Source organism: Meles meles, chromosome 20 (genome assembly GCF_922984935.1).
Source record: "Meles meles chromosome 20, mMelMel3.1 paternal haplotype, whole genome shotgun sequence".
Lineage (NCBI taxonomy): Eukaryota > Metazoa > Chordata > Mammalia > Carnivora > Mustelidae > Meles > Meles meles.
This window is the reverse complement of record NC_060085.1, coordinates 15,090,220-15,109,695: the sequence shown is the minus strand read 5'-3', so window position 1 is coordinate 15,109,695 and position 19,476 is coordinate 15,090,220. Positions and strand designations below refer to the sequence as shown.

Below are 19,476 nucleotides of genomic sequence, written 5' to 3'. Positions count from 1 at the left end.
AATACCGTTTGTGTCTTCCAGTGGACCCAGCCCAGCCTCCTGCAGGCTGTTGAGAATACTCCCTCAGCTCTCCCCTCTGACCCTCTGAGACCCTCACCACACCTCAGCCTCAGGCCTGAGCTCACTAGGCTCCCTGCCAGACACACTGTTCCAAACTCACCAAACTAGCATTCCACGCCTAATCTAAGCCCACCCTTTGGACTCCCTCCCTTGGACACCACCCACTGAGCAGGGGCACAGCTTCAGCTGCCCACAAGAGGCCCAGGCTATATGAAAGGAACACGGCACACAGTCCTTCAAGAGACCTCCCCCTCCCCACCCAACCATGACCTTGGCTGCCTGCCTTGAGATGATCTCCAGACCCAGTCAAAGCTTTACACCTGGCCACGTGTTTAAATGTGTGTGGCCACTGCCTGAACACTCAAATCCAAGGAACTCTTTGTGTCCAAGTGACAGGTTCCTCCATGCCCGCGGAATGACCAATGTCTCCTTCATCCTAGAGGGAGGAAGGTCTCGGGAATGTGGCATTTAAAAGGGTCCCCTTCAGATGTGAGGTAGGTACACAGGTGGCTTAGGACGGAGAAACAGAAGTACAGAAGGAGGCCTGGAGAACAAATTCCCTAGAATGAAATATCTGGCCCAGGGCCTCCAGGTTGCAGTCCCGCGCCTCAAGAGCAGAAGCGTCGGGCAACACGGCTTTCTAGACTTTAATAGTGAAGCCAAGGCTGGGCGGCGGGGAAGGCCACTGAAACCGCGCTGAGTCCAGTGACGGTGACGCGAGGGGGAGGGCTGGGGAAAGGGACCGCTTCCAGGGGGACGGGCCTCGGAGGCTCCCCGGGAGCGCGGGGGACGGTCACTGCTAGGCTAGGCTGCGGGACCAAGGCGCGGCGGGGGGCGACCTTTGCGCAGGGCGGGGCGGGGCGGGGCGGGGCCGAACCTGGGCCCTGGCAATCCCCCAACCCAGACTCGCGGCCTCAGAAGAATCTATTGCCCTGGAGGCCGCGCGGCGACCGAGCCGGGGTCCCGGCGCCGCCACTATGGACATCCCGCCGCTGGCCGGCAAGATCGCGGCTCTGTCGCTCGGCGCCCTCCCCTTGTCCTACGCGCTCAACCATGTCTCGGCGCTCTCGCAGTGCGTGAGGGGAGGGGCCAGGCCAGCCTCCGGGAGGGGGGCCGGGCTGCGGGGCCGGATCGGCAGTGGTTGGGAGGGACGATGCGCGGGCGGCGATCCTGGCTGCCCGGAGCCCGGAACCCGGAGCCCCTGCGCAGCTCCCGCCGGGAGGAAGGGACCTAGGCCGGAACTACCCCAGCCCCATCCAACCTGAAGTCCCCTTTCTGCCGGCCAGCGGGCTGCGTGGTGGGGGTAGAGTCGCTCCGGAGACGTTTAGGGTTTGAGGAGAAAGGTTGAGAAGGAGAGCCGCCGCCCCCCCCCCCCACACACACACAGGACAGAGTTTTGGAGGGTTTCTGGAGTTTCCCAGGGATGTGCCCAGCTCCAAAGTTACCAAAGGTCAAAGTATCGCCCCAGATAAGGGCCTGATGACCCAGCTCTTGACACAGGCACACTCGGACTCGCGTTCTGTTCTACCCCCCCCTTGCAGATAGCCCCTCCATTGCCTGTCTCAGGCCTGAGACTTTATTCTGCTAAGGTTTGGCCCACCCTGTCTTTAGCCTCAGTTTCGCCCCTCCATTGCCTGTCTCAGGCCTGAGACTTTATTCTGCTAAGGTTTGGCCCACCCTGTCTTTAGCCTCAGTTTCGCCTACATGCTGTGACCTCCCTTGCCTCCTAACCCTAGACCCCAGTCCTGTGGATCCTGCCACTGGGTACTGGGCATCTGTAGGCCCCTCATACTCCCAAACCTAGCTCCACTCAAGACATGGAGTAGAGAGAGTCTTGACTGTGGGGTTGGCTCCTTGGGTACAAATTCCTGGCTCCATTCCCCCTGGATCCTGGGTAAGTCAGGTTGCTTCTGGGAGCCTGAGTTTCTTCAATGTATAGTGAACAGAATCCTCGACCTTGACTCATAGGTAGAGTTAAGAATTATAAATTGTATGCAAAGACTTGTATAGTCTTATCTGATTACTATAATTGTCATTGTTGGTCAGATGGGACCAGGATGGGAATCTTAGGTGTCAGAGAGGTCCATGAGAAAGAAGTAGCCTGGAGAACATGTAGGGGAGTGTGGGACCCTGGATAGCTTTCCCACCCACCCACTCTGCCCACCTGTTGTTGGAGGCTTCCAACCTGACTTCTATTTCTTATCTATGCAACTGGTTGACCTGTCGTATCTGGTTGATGGGACAGATCAGGGCAGGGGTGTGGTGTGGTTGACATAAGCATTTGGACTTCAGCTGGGAGGAGTCAGGAGCTTCAGAAAGTGAGGTGTACAGGGTTGAGCACTAGAGACCTTGTACGCTTGGGAGGTGGGTCTGGCTACAGAGGGGCTTGGTGGTGTTGAATGACTGAGAGCAAATTGAGTTGAACATGGGATGGATTGTATAGTCAGAAAGAGTTGACTGATGCACTCTCTGTACTTGGCCTAAGTAGGGCAATGATTCTTTCTAAGGAGTCAGGGAGGGCTTCCTGGAGGAGAAGCCATGAAAGATAGGCCACAAAGTAAGAGCAGGAGTTTGCCAAGTGGAAGAGACTTCTAGAAGGAGGTCCCAGGAGGGAGAAACAGCTCAGGTAACAGCCTAGTGATGGAAAAGAGCAGTTGCAGGGAACGAGATTCCTGGATGGAAAGACACCGCAGTCTCAACATCTGGAGCATCCTGGAATCTGCTTTTGCCCTCACCAGGGTGGGTGGGCCTCAGCATTGAGCCTGGCCTCTCTGACTTGTTTTCCCTCTCCACAGCCCCCTGGGGCTGGCATTGATGAGTGCCCTGATCCTGGGCCTGCTTTTTGTGGCTATCTACAGTTTGTCCCCTGGCGAGATCTACTATGACCCACTCTATGCTGGTGAGTCAGTCAGAGGGAACTGTGTGAGCGGGGGCCTCCTCCATCCCCTTGAAGGGCTCCCCTCAGGCTGGAGAACCTCAAAGACACTGGAGAAACCACATTGGTTGGGGAACCTCAAAGGGCCTCCCCCTTCAGACCTGGGGCTCCTGAGAGCAGGACTGTCTCTTCCATCAGACTGGGAGCCCCTGAAAGACCATACTTCCTCATCACTTTGGGATTTCCTCAGGGCAGGGTCAGTGCCTTCTCAGCCTGAGGCCTCCCAAAGGCAGGAGTGTGCCTCCTCAACAGGGCTGTGGGTCATGTGACCTGTGAAGGGGCAACTGGGAGCAATTGGGTGTGGTTCCTTGCCTGGACTCTGGGTCCCAGACTAGTGGCCTCAGGCCCCGCCCACATCCTGGACAGGCTCCGCACACTCTCCCCGCAGTGTTCGCCGTCTTCTCCTTCACCTCGGTGGTGGATCTCCTCATTGCTCTCCAGGAAGATGGCTACGCGGGGGGCTTCATGGAATTCTTTACTAAGGAGGTACGTAGGGTTCGCCTGGGTTGCCTCCTGCCCTGCGGCCCAGCTGAGCCCTGATCTGCCCTGGCAGGGAGAGCCATATTTGCGCACCGCACACGGAGTCTTCATCTGCTACTGGGACGGCACGGTTCACTACCTCCTCTACTTGGCCATGGCTGGTGCCATCCGCAGAAGGTGCATGGGGCAGGGTTAGAATTTGGGGTGGGGGTGGTGTGGCACCTGGACCCTGGAGATCAAATCCTCAGGTGGGGTCCCAAGTTTGGATGCAGTCAGCAGTGTCTGTAGGGGAAATCATGAGTCCTCTTAGGGCTCCAGGCAGGAGTAGCCCGAAGAAGGTTCCAGAATGCCAAGGTGTAAGTGGTAGTCAGCTCTCTTCTCTTGTACACCCTTGTGCCTAAGCAACCATTTCTGTCCTTGGACAGACAATCTGTTCAGTCCCTCATTCACTTCCCTGTTGTCCCTTCTGTCCTGGACAAAAATGAGAGCTGGGGAGCTGGGGAGAGCCAAGGGTGGACCCTGGGCCCTGGCTAGGGCTCTGAGACAGGAACGGGCATCTGTTGGTCACCCCTCCACCACAGGAAGAGATACAGGAACCTTGGACTATATTGGCTGGGATCTTTCGTCATGAGTGTCTTGGTGTTCCTCCCAGGAAACATCCTTGGTAAGGACTTGGCTTTGAAGGATCCCGCCTCCTCAGGCTGGGTTACTGTCCTGCACCTAGAAGGTTCATAGGTAGGTCTTGGGAAGTAGAGGGGAGAGGCAGCCCAGTGTGTGGGGATGGCTGAGCTAGAGAGATACACAAGGTGTATTCAGGAGAAGCAAAGAACAGCTGAGAGAAAGAAGCCATATCCAGAAAATAAATCGAGGTAGGCCAGGCTGAGGGGTCTGGACACCATCTGATGAGCACTGGGGAGCCAGAGGTGTTGGAGCTTGAAAAAGGACTGCATTTATGAATTACTGCTTCCAACCAGAGATTCTGGTGTGACTCACCTATGGGTCTGGCCAGGCCTGGGGGATCGTCCCTGAGTGACACCCCCTCTCTCCTACCATGACAGGTAAATACAGCTCAGAGATCAGACCTGCCTTCTTCCTTGCCATCCCCTACGTGCTAGTCCCATGCTGGGCTGGTGTGAGGGTCTTCAAACAGGCCCGGGCACCAACCTGCTATGCCCCCAATGTGGTAAGTGCCTTGCCCCCGGACAGTTCGTTGTGCCAACGTGCCTGAATGCTCTCCCTGACCCCCATTAGAATTGCTTCTGGTCAAAAACATTACCTCTTTGGAAGGATCTCCTTGGCCATTAGGAAAGAAGGGATGAGCCTTTATCGAGTGCCTGTTGGATACCAGACTTCTCACGCTGTCTCTCTCCCATGGGGCAGATACGGGAGGAACAAAGCAAGAGTATCCTGCGACGTCCAGTAGACTTGGCCCTTGTCATATACCTCACCCTCGCCGGGTTCTTCACCCTCTTTCGGGGCCTGGTGAGTCTGCAGTGGTCAGCCTACTTTTCTTCTGCCCCAGCTCCCTTTCCTGTCCCCACCAATCATCTTCCTTTAACCAAAGCAAAAAGGCCACTGCTCGCCTGTCTGACCATCCGGGAAGTTCTTCATCCAGTCTGATCCATGTCTGTCCATGACAAAGCCCCATTCCCTGTAACCTTCCCAGCCAAAGTGAAAGAACCAAGGCTAGGGGAGGCCAGAGCAAGGGGTAGGGGACCCACCTGGGAGGGTGGAGAAGGCTTCTTGTGGGAAAAATATTTGAGGTGGGTTGTTGGTTTGTCTGTCTGCTCCAGGTGGTGCTCGACTGCCCCACAGATGCCTGCTTTGTCTACATCTATCAGTACGAGCCATACCTACGGGACCCTGTGGCCTATCCGAAGGTGCAGGTGAGAGGACAGATGGGAAGAGAGGACCATATGGTTCTGCCAGGGGTAGAGGTCTAGCAAGCCCTCTTGGAAGCAGGTACCAGAAACACAAAAGTCAATCTGTTGTCCTCCCAAAAATGTCTGTCTTCCAATGAAGACAGATATGGTCTTCAAGTATGGCTGGATCTAGGCGCCGAGGATAACTCTGTCTCAGGGCTCTGTTTTCTTTGCATGGTCTCCACGCCCAGGTAGTCACTTTGTGGGATTGCAGAGATAGCCTTGGGCAGCAGCAGGCCTCCATCTGCCCTACTTAGCCACCCCAGAGGAATGTGAGCGATTATTTCTCCAGAGCTTAAGCACAAATCTCAGACAGTCTCTGATTGGCCTGCGTGCCATCATCGCTGAATAACAGGTGCATCCTGTCGCTGATCATTATGGCCAGGGGGCCTGGAGTGGTCCAGTTGGCCAGGCCTGGGTCATATGCCACTTCTAGAGTAACATGGGTGGGCTCAGTATGTGTGTGTGCATGTGGCCAGGGCTGGGGATGGGTCGAGGGAAATCGAGGAGCAGTGTGCACAGGGTTGCGATGTTCAGAGAGCCCCCCCCCCCAATCCTGGGCAGTGTCTGAGGCTGGCCAGATCCTCCCTGGGGGCCTCCGCCTCAGGGGGCTCAGGGAGGCAGCTACTGCTCATCCTATGGGTTGTGTCCCCCTCAGATGCTGGTGTACATGTTCTACGTGCTGCCCTTCTATGGCCTGGCTGCCTACGGCCTCATCTTCCCTGGCTGCTCTTGGCTGCCTGACTGGGCCTTGGTGTTTGCTGGAGCTGTTGGCCAGGTGTGGCGGAATGTGGGGGCAGAGGGGTGGGGTCTGTAGGGAAGAAAGTTTCTGCCTCCCCATCAGTTTCCTTTCATGCTCTCCCTGAGCAGGGGGGTTGCTGAGCCTCTAAGAGGCCCCAGTCCCAGCTTCGTACCTTAGGATTCCCTGGTCTTGGGGAGAAAGGACCTAATACTAACACTCCCAACCCCATGGGGTCAGAACTGGGGAGAGGCAAGACTAGCAGCTGAGAGCAATTGCAGAAGGGGAAGATTGCCTAGGAGAGTGAGCCTAGGAGCTGGGCTTTGATGTATGGGTATGAGTTCTCTAGGCAAGGAAGAGCATTGCAGGAATGGGAACAGCATAAAGACACAGAGGGGAATGGTGGTTTAGCACAGCCACAACACAGAGAGAGAGTCAGAGGCACAAGAGTCTACCTGGGGTAGGGAAGAGCAGGAGGAGAAGCTGGACCCATGTCAAGGAGATGGGAAACAGGGCGGGCCCCACAGAAAGAATGAAGATAGTTCCGGTTAGACAGCTGGGAAGAGGCTCACAGACAGATGGACAAGGGCACAGTAAATGTGACAGTGTTATTTAGAGGCAGACAGATGGACTAGAGAGGGGAGACAGGTCAGCAGCCAGTGAGAGGGACAGGGACTCTCTGGGCTCCCTAGGGTGGGATATTAGGGATGCTGGGCCTTATTCTCTCCTGATCCCTGACCTACACCTCCTTGTGTGACCACTAGGCACAGTTCTCGCACATGGGGGCCTCCATGCACGTGCGCACGCCCTTCACCTATCGCGTGCCTGATGACGCCTGGGCCTGTTTCTTCGGGAGCAACCTGCTGTACGCGCTGGGTCCCCAGCTGCTGGCCTTCCGCTGCCTGTGGCGGCCTGCCTTCTTCCTGCACCCGCCCCCTAGGCCCCTGGCCCACCACAAGAAGGAGGACTGAGAGCTGGGGACTCCCCACGACTCTGTTTTCATGCCCAAAGAACCCTGCCCCGGGAAGGGTGGGCTGGGTCTCTTAGAAGCAGGAAGTATATTTCCAGGTGTCTTTGGTCCTGGCTATGGTGTATCAGCCCAACGCATGGGGTGGGACACCCAGGGACCCTCCGCTGTCACGGCATTCCAATCCCACACAGACTGCTCTATGCCAGAGTTTACCCATCATACTCACATGGATCCTTTTAGTTAAAAAAAAAAACCCAAAAACAAAACAAAACAAAAAAAAAACTTTTAAAGCCCCAGTATTGCTGCTGCTTGAGTGTTTCAGGATTCAGAGGCGAGGGATTACTTCTCAGACTCCCTGGGAGCCTACCATCACTGCCAGCATGACCATCGGAGCTGGAGGTACTGGCTAGCAGAAGTCTGCCTCTGGTTGGTGTGTACAGCTCCATCTTCCACATGGGAAAAACGGAGGCTCAGAGAGGTCCAAAGACCTGTCTGAGGTCACGATCAGGAGAGAAACATCCCAAATCCAAGCTCTGACAATAAATTATAATAAATGATGGTGTGGTACAGTTATTAAGCACCTACCATATACCATCACCAAGGGCCAAACTCAAGTGCTACATGCTGGATCTCACCCTATATTCCAGATGGGGAAACTGAGCCTGTAGGCAGTCAAGGTCCTGGTTGGAGGTCATGGCTCCTAGATGCATCTGAGCTCCAGGACCCCGTGCCAGCCTAGCCTATGCAACCATGGGCCCTATAACCCTGCCTCTACTGTATGGTTGGCTCATATTTTGGGGAAACTGAGGCTGAGGAAACTGCCAAGGGGTTGGGGGAAAGGCACATTTTCTTTTCCTGATTGGATTTTTGAACTTGAGTGAAGGGCCAGGTTTGGGCATGACTCAGCCGCAGAGTGGGTCAGAGGCTTGATCAGTCTCCCCTGCTCCCACTCCTGTTGACATTTATTAGTCCCCTATCATATGTCTAACCATTGGCTCTTCACCAAAGAACCAGCACTCCCATTTCCCAGAGGTGGAAACTGAGGCTCAGAGAGACCAAGCCTCTCTTCCAAGGTCCTGCAGCAGGTGAGAGGCACAGATTTGGACTTGCTGCAGTTTCCCTCTGCAGAGTGTGCGACAATTGTGGGGCCCCACCCCGCAGAGTGAGCACCTTTGGGTGTCAGAGCCCAGGACACGGCGATGGCCATCAAGTGACAAATGGGAAAACTGTAACGTGCAAGCCAAGCCCCTTTCCCAGGTTACTCAGACCTCTGGCTCACCGTGGGCATCCTAGATGGAAGACCGTCAGGTACCCCCTCCTGCATCTTAGAGTTAAACTGACGCCCCGAGGTTCCTCTGCCCGCCCAAGATCAGCCAGCAGAATCAGCGACGTGGTCCTGCATTCACTGTCCAGTGCTGTCCTTCCTCCGCCCGCGCCCGGGTTTCTTCGCTGAGCGCGCGTCGCTGCGTCGCCTTTAAAGCTCCTCCCCGCACCCCCATCCGCCTCCCTCCTCCCCTTGCAGGCAGACGCCGGGATTGCGCTGCCCGAAGGGACTGGCCCAGTCCTTCCTAGGTGTGCGGGGAGCGCAGTCCCGGCGCGTAGGGGCCGCTCGGCGGGGGCCGCACGGGCAAGATGGTGAGTGGAGCGCGGGCGCGGGTCCCGATAGGTCCCTCTTTGGGATTCTGTCTCGCTCCGTGTCTTAATCTACGTCCCTCCGGGTTCCTCTTCTCAGTCTCTCTCCGCTCTGTCTCTCCCATCCCTTCCGTCTCTCACCCTCTTGTATCTCTGTTTCTCGAACTCTGCCTCTCCCTACTTTTCTCTCCCTCTTTTTGTCTTCCTTGGTCCCTTTTCTTTTCCTCTGAGTCTCCGTCTCTCCCTACCTCCAAGCCCCCTCTTCTTTCTCTTTTCCCCTCTTGCTCTCTTTGCTCTCTCCCTTTCAGTCTGTCTCTCCATCTTTCCATACCCTTCTCTGAGTCTCTACCTCTCCACCCCCATCTCTCCCTGGTTTTCTGTCTCTTTCCCTTTCCTCGCCCTCTCCCCGAGTCTCTACATCTCTGTGGCTCTACCCCTCGCGTCTGACCGCCTCCCCCCGCCGCCCGCACACCCCGGCCGGTTTGCTGCAGTCTCCTGGCGCACAGATAACCTTGCCGCTACCGCGGCTCCAGCTCCTCCCCCCCCTCCTCCGGATCCCGACCAAGGCCTGAGAAGGGGGCGGAGCTCGGAGCTGCCGGTGTTGGGGTTAGGGGATCTGGCGGATTGCAGGCGCTGGACTGAGCGCAGGTGAGCCCAGGGGCATGGGCTTTGCGTAGGAGCTAGAGTGTGAAGTCCGGGGAGAGTGCGGGGGACAGGGGGTGAGGGCTGGGAAGGTCTGCTAGCCTTCTCCTTGAGAGAGTCCCCTGGGACCCTGGCCTGGTGGGGACCTGGGCATGCGAGAAGTCCTGGCCGTGGGGAAGGAAGGTCGGGGGGCTAGTCCTACGACAGGCAAAGTCCAGGAGGCTGGACTGAGTACCCTGTGTTCCCAGGTGTGTGCTCGGGCGGCCCTCGGTCCCGGCGCACTCTGGGCAGCGGCCTGGGGAGTCCTGCTGCTCACGGCCCTCGCAGGGGCGCAGCGCGGACGCAAGAAGGTCGTGCACGTGCTCGGTGAGTCTGGATAGCGGAAACCGGTCTTGCCCCGCAGGAGCAGTGGCCCAATATGATTGTCTGGATGCAGGGAGGATATAGGGGGTAGGGCATGGAGTGTTCCTTGCGGTCACAGCCCCCCACACTCGCCCCTCCCTCTCTGAGTCGCAGTTCCCTTTCCTGATCTCCTTTAACCTTACGATCCCCTGACCTGCGCCCAAGCCTTCTTCCCACAACACTTTCGTGGGATCCCCTTCCCCGTTCCCCACCCCGCCCCCTGGGACCTTTCCTGAACCCTGCTTGGCCCTCCCGCAGAGGGTGAGTCGGGCTCCGTGGTGGTGCAGACGGCGCCTGGGCAGGTGGTCAGTCACAGGGGTGGCACCATCGTCTTGCCCTGCCGCTACCACTATGAGGCAGCTGCCCACGACCACGACGGCGTCCGTCTCAAGTGGACCAAGGTGGTGGACCCACTGGCCTTTGCTGACGTCTTCGTGGCCCTGGGCCCCCAGCACCGAGCATTTGGCAGCTACCGTGGGCGTGCCGAGCTGCAGGGCGATGGACCCGGGGATGCCTCCCTGGTTCTCCGAAACGTTACACTGCAGGATTATGGGCGCTATGAATGCGAGGTCACCAATGAGCTGGAGGATGACACTGGCATGGTCAAGCTAGACCTGGAAGGTAACCAGCTTGTGGACGGAATAAAGCATGTTTCTAAGAGAGAAGAGGGGGAAATATTGCAAAGGACAGAAACCAAATCAAGCTGGCCTAAAAGAATTTGAGGCTTGGTAGGGTAGGGTAATGGTTCTGATCTGAGGTGAATTTGCTCTCCAAGGACATTAGCCATGTCTAGAAATGGGTTGCTGAGGGCATCTAGTGGGCAGAGGGCAGGGAGGCTGCAGTACATCCTACAATGCACAGAACAGCCCTCCACAGCAAAGAAGGAACTAGTCTAAAATGTCAATAGTACAGACTTTGGGAAACCCTTGGAGCTGAGATGCGATCCAGGGACATCCTCTCATACCATGTCAGGAATTCCTCCCTCAGTTCTCTTTCCCTAAGTGGGCTTTCTTCAGGCAGGTTTCCCCCGATGGATCCAAAAAGTAGTGCCAGGCTTCCGTCCTCCAACTTGGCAATAAATTTCCTCGCAGTGCTAGCTGGAGTCCCAGAGTTGTCCCTCATTGGCCCAGGTTGAGTCATGTGCCCATCCACAAACCAATTACTGTGACTGGGAGATGGGATGCTCTGATTGGCTGACTATGGAACTGGGAGGTAGGGTTTCTACCTGAAAAATTCTCTCCCACCTGTCTTTTGCTTTTCTCAGTCCACCTGAGAAGATTCTAGGAGAGATTTCAGAGCCCTCACTTGTTGTACCTCCCAACAACAGCAAATAACAGCAATAATAGCAGCAGGTTTCCTTATTGTCCAAAGTAAACAAATCTCTTGTTTAATTTTCCCAAAAACTTTGAGGGAGGGGCTATTACCAGGAAATGAGCAACACGCTCAGAGAGGTTAGACCTTGCTCGAGGTACATGTGAGTGACGTAGTTAGGACTCAAGCCTCGGTCTTTAGGCGTCAGGTGTTCTCTTGGCCCCTGTTTGCTCCTCCCTGTGTCTGCTGAAAGATTCATCTGCCCCTCCAAGGTCTGCCTCTCAAACACACACACACACACACACACACACAATGCTGCTGAACTGAGTTGACTGTGGGTCCAATGAGGGCAAGTTATAAGAACTGAAGGTGGAAGAGAAACCAGTGGGACTGCCCTGGACGATGCTGGGGATCAAAGAGGTCTTTTGCCCAAGGTCATACTTTCAGGGGCTACCTGTGGAGGAGTCAGCACTGGACACAAACATTCCCAGCTCCATCAGCTCAGGGCTTGACCAGCGTGAAGCTCCCAGTGCTGGGGGAATGTCAGAAGCAGTGAAGACTGAAAGGAGAAGGGTTGTGGGGGCTGGGTTTTGAAGGATGAATAGGAGTTCAGCAGATGGAAGAAATGGAAAGTACATAAACAGATCTCCCGTGGTGGAAAGGGAATGGATAAGATTAAATATCTTAAGAGGGAGGGGCAAATGAATCCCAGACTTAAGGCAAAGGGAATCACAAGGGGTTGTGAGGTTGGGAATAGCGTGGTCAGGTCTGCGTCCAGAGTGAGGGATGGAGTGGAAAGTCTAGGTTTAAGAGTCACGCAGCACCCCAAACGTTAGGCGGGTAGGGGTGGGCTGGGATTCCCCAGCTGAACCCCCTATGTACGTCCTCCTAGGAGTTGTCTTCCCTTACCACCCCCGTGGAGGCCGCTACAAACTGACCTTCACGGAGGCGCAGCGTGCCTGCGCTGAGCAGGACGGCATCCTGGCGTCGGCAGAACAGCTGCACGCGGCCTGGCGCGATGGCCTGGACTGGTGCAATGCAGGCTGGCTGCGCGACGGGTCCGTGCAGTACCCGGTGAGCCATCCCCGGGAGCCCTGCGGCGGCCTGGGCGGAGCCGGGAACGCCGGGACCGGCGGCGGCACCGCCTCCGGGGGCGTGCGCAACTACGGCTACCGCCACAATGCCGAAGAACGCTACGACGCCTTCTGCTTCACCTCCAACCTCCCCGGTGTGTAGGCCCCGCCCCTAGGAAGGAGACCCCGCCCTCCACAGGCTCGGGGTCCGCCCCGCCGGTGAGGCCCCGCCCCCATAGAACCCTCTCCCCAGTCCCCCTCCCTCTCAGTCTCTCCCACCCTCTCTTAGCCCGTCTATCTACTCTGGTCCTCCTCTTAGCCCGTCTATCTACTCTGGTCCTCGGGGGTCCAGACCAGGATACCCCACCCCCGGACTGCCATGGCGCAGCAATCACGCATCGCCTGGCACCAACACTACCCTCGACATGGCTGGGGTCCAGGACTGCACGAGAGAGGGTGTTCCTGAATCCTGTGGCTGGGGTCCTGGGTTGCAGGCACGTGGGGGGTGGGAAGCGTTCTGAACCCGGAGGAGGCCAGATCCCGGGAGTGGCCTTAACCACTCTCCCCCACTCCACTGCAGGACGTGTGTTCTTCCTGAAGCCGCTGCGGCCTGTGCCCTTCTCGGGAGCAGCGCGTGCGTGCGCGGCGCGCGGCGCGGCCGTGGCCAAGGTGGGACAGCTGTTCGCTGCGTGGAAGCTGCAGCTGCTGGACCGCTGCACCGCGGGCTGGCTGGCCGACGGGAGCGCGCGCTACCCCATCGTGAATCCGCGCGCGCGCTGCGGCGGGCGCCGGCCCGGCGTTCGCAGCCTGGGCTTCCCCGACGCCACGCGCCGGCTCTTTGGCGTCTACTGCTACCGTGCACCCGGCGCGCCGGACCCCGCACCCGGCGGCTGGGGCTGGGGCTGGGCCGGAGGCGGCGGCTGGGCCGGAGGCGCGCGCGACCCGGCCGCTTGGACCCCGCTGCGCGTCTAGGCCCCGGGCGCAGTTGGTTTGGGTGCTCGGCGGCTGGCCGAGTGCTCTGCGGTCTCTTCGAAACAGACCACGTGACTGGAGACTGACCACGCCCCCTGCGGGACCCTGCAGGCTGACCAGGTCTCCTGTGGTCTTTGAACCCTGGCTGCCCTTCCTGGGGTCCTCATAGACTGCCAGTTCCGGGAGACTGATCAAGCCCCCACCTCTCCTGGACAGTGGATCTCCCTCCTCCCTCGACTTCCCCAGGAGATGGGCCATGTCCCCTGAAGACCCCTGGAGGACAACAAACCTTGAGGTCTCCTGAAGATTGGCCACGCCTCCCGAGGTTACTTGAAAACAGAAAGAACCACCCCCCTTCCCGGTCTCCTGGAGGCTGGACCCCCAGGATTATCTGGAGAGTAGCCTCAGGCCCTCTGCATCTCCCTGGAGACTGAAGACTGTTCCCTTATGGTCATCTGGACCCTGAACCCTCCTCCCCCTCACACGTAGAGAAACCTCGGAGTTCACCAGGTGATCATGCCCCATGGTCACATGGAAACTGGGCTTCTGTCCTCTACCCTGTGGTGACCTGGAAATTGGGTATTCCCATTCTGCTGCCTTTCCCTGTGAATCCCTTGAAGTTTGCCGAATAACAGGCCATGTTCCCAGGTCACCCTGAACACCCCCACCCTTCCAGTTTCAGGGGAGACAAGCCTTGTCTGTCACCACTAAAACGGAATGATATGCCCCAGCTGGCTCGCATGACTGGTGGCCGTGCCCCAGCCCTCAGGTATCTCTCTGGAGGCAGAAAACCCGCTCCCATCTGATGGACGGCCTCTTTCCCAACTGTCAACAAAGAGACCATCCCCTGGGCCCAGGGATCCATAGGATCCATGTCACTCACTATGGAGATGAGCTGTCCCACTTCCCATTGTTACCAAGGCGACCAGCCCAACTTCTACCTGTAACCTAGTCATACAGCCCTTCCCTCATCAGTCACACCCATGGAGCTAGTGCCTGCCTCCTCCAGCTGTAACCATGGATACCACACGTTTCCCATCTCACCTCTGGGATTCCAGAGAGCTACAACTCTACTTCTGAATGTCCCCATTCTTACCAACAGCCTGAAGACCATTTCCTCCCCCAACTGTCCCAAGAGTGACCCAACATTGAGTTCTCCAGCTCTCACCATGGGAATAGGCTGCCCCAGTGCACCCCAGCTTCTTGCCACCCTCCAAACTCTGCCTCCAAGCTGCTAAAACCCATAGCCGTTGCCATGGAGACCAAACTCTGGTGTCTGAGGTCACAGAACACCTTTCCCTCTAGGCTTTCCCAGGTCGGCAGGGCCCCGCCCCACCAAACTATCACCATAGAGACTGCCAGCGTAATCCCCATGACAACCCACTTCAGCTCTCAGGAACTTCTTACTGGGGGCTGGAACTGCACCCCTTAGGGCTTCATGTCTGCCCTTAACGAGATAGGCCCAGCCCCCGGGCAGCATCCCTAGATATGGCTGGACTTCTGGAGCTGCTGGACACCCTCCGTTTGCACGCTAACTCTATCCCAGACAACAGTGCACGAGACACCCTTGCAACCCCCAGGTGTTGGCTTTGCTGCCATACAGATGAGCCAAATGACTCTGGCAGGCCTGGCCCTTTATCCCGTGCAAGCACTGGGCTCCCCCCTTCCCTTCTGAGACCACAGCTCCATTCTCACAGAGCTCCTCTCTCATCTAACTGTCCCCGGCCCTCACATTCCACTCCTTAGAGATCCAGCAGAGATGGAATGTTTTTAAGCTTCAAAATCCACAGTGAGCTCCAGGCTAAAGGGCAATTTGTGCTAAGAAGTTAGCCAGACACCCCTCCCGCTCCTGGTGTTGAGAGCCAGCTCAGGAGAGACGGTCCATGAACAAAGCCACCCCAGCCATGGCAAACCTCAGCTCCAAGGTCTTCCTTGGAGTAGCACGGAGGTACTTCCTGGATCCCCTCCCTCACCACCTTATTGTCACATCCATCTTGAGGAAACCCATCTGTGAGTTTGGGAATCCGGTGGGCTCGAATTCGAATCCTGCCTGTGTGACCAAGTGACAAGCCTGTTTTCCTCCTCTGTACCAGAGCTGTTCTGAGATCCCAGTGAGTGCAAAGCATACAGCAGGGGCTCAATTAAAAAAGTGTTTGTTTGTTTGTTTGTTTGTTTGTGGGTGAATGAGAAAATGGGACAGCTGGTGGGTAATTGCTTCATAAATGCACTTTGGTGGACAAAATGTTTCCCAGCTGGGAGGCTGTGGTGGTGATTTGGTTGGGAGGCATCCGCCTCATTCCTCAGGACCATCCTCACTCCCCAATGTCTCCCCCTCTGCCTTCCCTCATTCTGCCTTCTCTCTCTTCCTTGCATCATCCCCTCCCCCCATGTGTCTGGCCCCTTTCAGCCCTGGCCTGACTGGGTCGATAACACACCAAGTGGTCCCTCTCAATCCCCCAGGCACAAAGTGTGCAAAACTGGACGGAAAGTTCTTGCACCAGGAAGGCAGAGAGATTGCAAATTTTCCCTGGTGCGGAGGTGGGGTGGGGGTGGGAGGGATCGTGGACGGAGAAACATTGTAAGTTTCTGGGATGCAAGCAAAGGGAGAAGAGGAAACTGTAAACGTGATAGGCTGTAGACGTGAGATAGTCGATGTTAACTTACCTCTCATCCTTCCATACCAGACGTGACAGAACTTCCAGAGACTCAAACCACTCATGTGAAGGGAGCGCCCAGCCCTTTGGTTAGCCGGCCTTGGGCTCCAGCTGGGCCTTCGCTTCCTTGATTAGGGGAATGGTAGGGGGCATATTTCCAGGCATGAGGCATGGGATTTCTAGAATCCCGCCTTCTCCCCGCTGGCATATTTTCTTCCTTCCGTGGTTCCAGTGTTCTAGTTTTCCCGTGAATATGTAACTTTCTAACCACCGCCGGTACAATGAGAGTCGGAGGGACTGACACCACCCCCTTCTAGTTCAGCCAATGAGTGCTGGCCACACCTCCTTGGGAAAACCTGATTGGTTTGGGGAGGAGGCGGGGGACCGTGCCTCCGAGTCCCTGGGATTTTGCTGAACCAGTTGGGCCACGGGAACCTTCGTTCTGCTGGAGTTGCTGCATTGTTGGAGTGGAGGTCTCCAGGGCCCACCTGAAGGAGAGCTAAGGGTTGGCAACCCGAAAAGAAACCTTCCTGACGCCAGATATTCCGAAAAATCGCTCTTTCCCATCCTACACCTCCCAGTTCACTGTCACGAGACATCCAAAATTTCTTACAAATCCTTCCAGAGATGTTTTGTGTTCATTCAAGCAAACATGCATATGTGTTTCCCCCCATTTTTTTTTAAGATTTATTTTTTTGACAGATAGAGATTACAAATACGCAGAGAGGCAGGCAGAGAGAGAGAGAGAGGAGTAAGCAGGCTCCCAGCCAAGCAGAGAGCCCGATGCGGGGCTCGATCCCAGGACCCTGGGATCCTGACCTGAGCCGAAGGCAGAGGCTTTAACCCGCTGAGCCACCCAGGCGCCCCTGTTTTCCCCCATTTTTACACAAATGGCATTTACACAATTCACACTGTTGGAGATTATCTATCTAGGTCCAAGACATTTTTATCATCCCCAAATGAAACACCATACCCATTAAGCAAACGCACCCCCATTCTTTCCTTCCCTCTCCCCTCTGCCCTGGCAGTTGCTTATCTACTTTCTGTCTCTCTAGTTTTGCCTGTTCTTGATTCACATAAATAGAATCATATAGGGACACCTGGGTGGCTCACTCTTTAGGATTTTTTGTTTTTTCGTTTGTTTTGTTTTGTTTGGCTCTTGATTCTCTGCTCTGATTGTATTTTCGGGTGGTGGTATGGAACCCTGCATTGGCTCCAAGCTGGGTGTGGAGCCTGCTTGAGATTCTCTCTTTCTCCCTCTGCCCCTCCCCCCCGCCACTTGCTCTCACTCTAAACAAAAAAAAAAATAAATGGAATCTTATGTTTCCTTTTGTGTCTGGCTTCTTTCACTCAGCATAATGTTTCTGAGGCTCATGTTGTGATGTGTATCAAAACTTCATTCCTTTTTATGGCTGAATAATATTTTGTGTCATGTATATGCCCTGTTCTGTTTATTCATTCATCAGTTAATGGACATTTGGGTTTTTCCACCTTTTCGGTGATTGTGACTAATGCTGCTATGAACATCCATGTGCCACGTATACTTTTCAAGTCACCCTCATTTATTTATTTACTTATTTTTCACTCTCATTTTACTTAGTATTTTATTTTGGAGATAGTTTCAATCACCATATCAAGATCCCCCACCCCCACATTCTTTTGAAGTTTGGCGGAGCATTCATTGTTTGGATGCGCCATAATTTGGTAGCCTGTTTCATAATGGCGGATGTTTAGATTTCCCTATTTTGCTGTTACTAATAAGTACCCGCCTCACCTCACACAAATTCTAGCATAAATGGGGGATGACATTAGAAGTTGTTTAATCAAGGAGTGAAACTTGCCATTTTGATAGCGCTCTCCAGCTCTTCTTAGAGGCGGGGCCAACTTATACCCCACCAGTAATAGATGTACCTGCCTCTTTCCACACATCCTAATCAGCATCGTGTGTTAACACTTTTTTCTTTAGCCAACTTGGTAGGTTAAAAAAAAAATCTCATTGTGATTGTCACTTGCAATTCTTTTATTATGTGTGAGCCTGAGCAAACATTTCCCACGTTGACCTTAGGTGCAGGTGGGTGAGGAAGTCATAAATCATTCACAGTTTGGGTGTGTTGTCATTATTGATCAATGCAAGTCCCCTCTCTTGTTAGATTTATTTGATTCTCTTTTTAAATATGCTCTTCTTGGGGAGCCTGGGTGGCTCAGTCATTAAACATCTGCCTTCAGCTCAGATCATAATCACAGAGTCCTGGGATCAAGCCCTGCATCGGGCCCCCTGCCTGGCGGGAAGCCTGCTTCTCCCTCTTCCACTCCCCCTGCTTGTGTTCCCTTTCTCACTGTGTCTCTCGCTGTCAAATGAATAAATATTAAAAAATATGCTCTTTGTTCATCCTGGTGTCCTTGCAAAATGTGTATTATTTTGTTCAGTATACATTGCAGTTTAAGAACATCTGTATTTCCTTTTCTTTCTTTTTTTGTTTTAATTTATTTATTTGACAGAGATTACAAGCAGCCGGAGAGGCAGGCAGAGAGAGAGAGAGAGTGGAGGAAGCAGGCTCCCCGTTGAACAGAGAGCTCAATGTGGGGCTCAATCCCAGGACCCTGAGATCATGACCTGAGCCAAACGCAGAGGCCCTAACCCACTGAGCCACCCAGGTGCCCCTGTATTTCCTTTTCTGTCAACGTTTTATTCATATACTTTGCCTATTTGGCTATTGGATTATTAGGGTTTTTTCCCCATTAGTTTGTAGGAGCTCTTTGTGTATTAAGTCCTCTATCTCTGATTTGAAAAATTGTTCCCAAGTTTGGCATTTGCCTTTTGACTTTGTTTTTTGTTTTGCTTTGCTTTTCGTTTTGTTTTGGTTTTGCCACTGTTTTTTTTTTCTTTTCAATCTTTTTATTTTTTTTTTTTTTTTCTTTTCAATCTTTTTAAAAAATATATTTTATTTATTTATTTGACAGAGAGGTCTCAAGTAGGCAGAGAGGCAGGCAGAGAGAGGGGGAGAAACAGGCTCCCCACTGAGCAGAGAGCCCGATGCGGGGCTCGATCCCAGGACCCTGAGATCATGACCTGAGCCGAAGGCAGTGGCTTAAACCACTGAGCCACCCAGGTGCCCCACTTTTCAATCTTTTTTAAAGAAGTATTTTATTTATTTATTTGACAGAAAGAGAGAGCACAAGCAGGGAGAGCAGCAGGCAGAGGGAGAAGCAGGCTCCCCCCTCCAACCCAAGCAAGGAGCCCAATGTGGGGCTCCATTCCAAGACCCCAAGACCATGACCCAAGCCGAAGGCAGATGCTTAACCATCCAGGCGCCCCTGCCACTATTGCTTTTTAAATAAAACCTAAACTCCTCACTGTAGCCTCTATGGTCTGAGTTGTCCATCTTCTGCATCTCTGACCCCATTTCCTTCCACTGTCTACCTCTACCACTCTGCTCCAGCCACTGTAGATTCCTTGCTGTTTCTCAAATAACCGATGTCCTTTCTGCAAGAGGATGTTTGCCTTTGCTCTTCCCTCTGCCTGAAATTGTCTTCCTTTCTTCCTCTTCTCATCTAGTAAACACTATTCCTCCTTTAGATTCCATTCACCTCCTCTAGGAAGCCTTCCTTGACCACCTCCCAGGGGCCATGTCTGTCTTGTTCACCATTGTCTCCCCAGCTCCCAGCACAGTACACGGCTCATAA

At 54.7% G+C, this 19,476-nt stretch overlaps 2 protein-coding genes across 4 annotated transcripts; both read left to right on the top strand.

Moving 5' to 3' along the window:
• Positions 1-957: 957 nt before the first annotated feature.
• On the top strand, positions 958-7,663 carry TM6SF2 (transmembrane 6 superfamily member 2). Of its 2 annotated transcripts, XM_045991092.1 has the most exons (10): positions 958-1,132; positions 2,856-2,959; positions 3,384-3,481; positions 3,549-3,652; positions 4,057-4,139; positions 4,534-4,658; positions 4,856-4,957; positions 5,269-5,361; positions 6,056-6,175; positions 6,901-7,663. In XM_045991092.1, exons 1-10 carry the CDS (start codon positions 1,038-1,040, stop codon positions 7,105-7,107), a joined length of 1,131 nt encoding a protein of 376 aa, XP_045847048.1. In that variant the 5' UTR covers positions 958-1,037; the 3' UTR covers positions 7,108-7,663. The 2 variants fall into 2 exon arrangements, with proteins under 2 accessions (XP_045847048.1, XP_045847049.1); XM_045991093.1 differs by lacking the exon at positions 2,856-2,959 and having other exon boundaries at positions 978-1,132.
• A 126-nt stretch (positions 7,664-7,789) lies between these two features.
• On the top strand, positions 7,790-15,300 carry HAPLN4 (hyaluronan and proteoglycan link protein 4). Of its 2 annotated transcripts, XM_045991091.1 has the most exons (5): positions 7,790-8,741; positions 9,629-9,746; positions 10,041-10,403; positions 11,986-12,321; positions 12,747-15,300. In XM_045991091.1, the coding sequence occupies exons 1-5, from the start codon at positions 8,739-8,741 to the stop codon at positions 13,136-13,138; spliced, it is 1,212 nt and encodes a 403-aa protein (XP_045847047.1). In that variant the 5' UTR covers positions 7,790-8,738; the 3' UTR covers positions 13,139-15,300. The 2 variants fall into 2 exon arrangements, with proteins under 2 accessions (XP_045847047.1, XP_045847046.1); XM_045991090.1 differs by lacking the exon at positions 7,790-8,741 and having other exon boundaries at positions 9,407-9,746.
• The last annotated feature ends 4,176 nt before the right edge of the window (positions 15,301-19,476 follow it).

Excerpts from the sequence above, each read along its gene's own strand:
- TM6SF2 (XM_045991092.1), top strand. The coding sequence starts at position 1,038 with ATGGACATCCCGCCGCTGGCCGGCAAGATCGCGGCTCTGTCGCTCGGC. Across the intron at positions 4,659-4,855 it reads CCTGCTATGCCCCCAATGTG|ATACGGGAGGAACAAAGCAA; the intron begins GTAAGTGCCTTG and ends CCCATGGGGCAG. Across the intron at positions 6,176-6,900 it reads TTGCTGGAGCTGTTGGCCAG|GCACAGTTCTCGCACATGGG; the intron begins GTGTGGCGGAAT and ends TGTGACCACTAG.
- HAPLN4 (XM_045991090.1), top strand. The coding sequence starts at position 9,533 with ATGCGAGAAGTCCTGGCCGTGGGGAAGGAAGGTCGGGGGGCTAGTCCT. Across the intron at positions 10,404-11,985 it reads GGTCAAGCTAGACCTGGAAG|GAGTTGTCTTCCCTTACCAC; the intron begins GTAACCAGCTTG and ends ACGTCCTCCTAG. Across the intron at positions 12,322-12,746 it reads CTTCACCTCCAACCTCCCCG|GACGTGTGTTCTTCCTGAAG; the intron begins GTGTGTAGGCCC and ends ACTCCACTGCAG.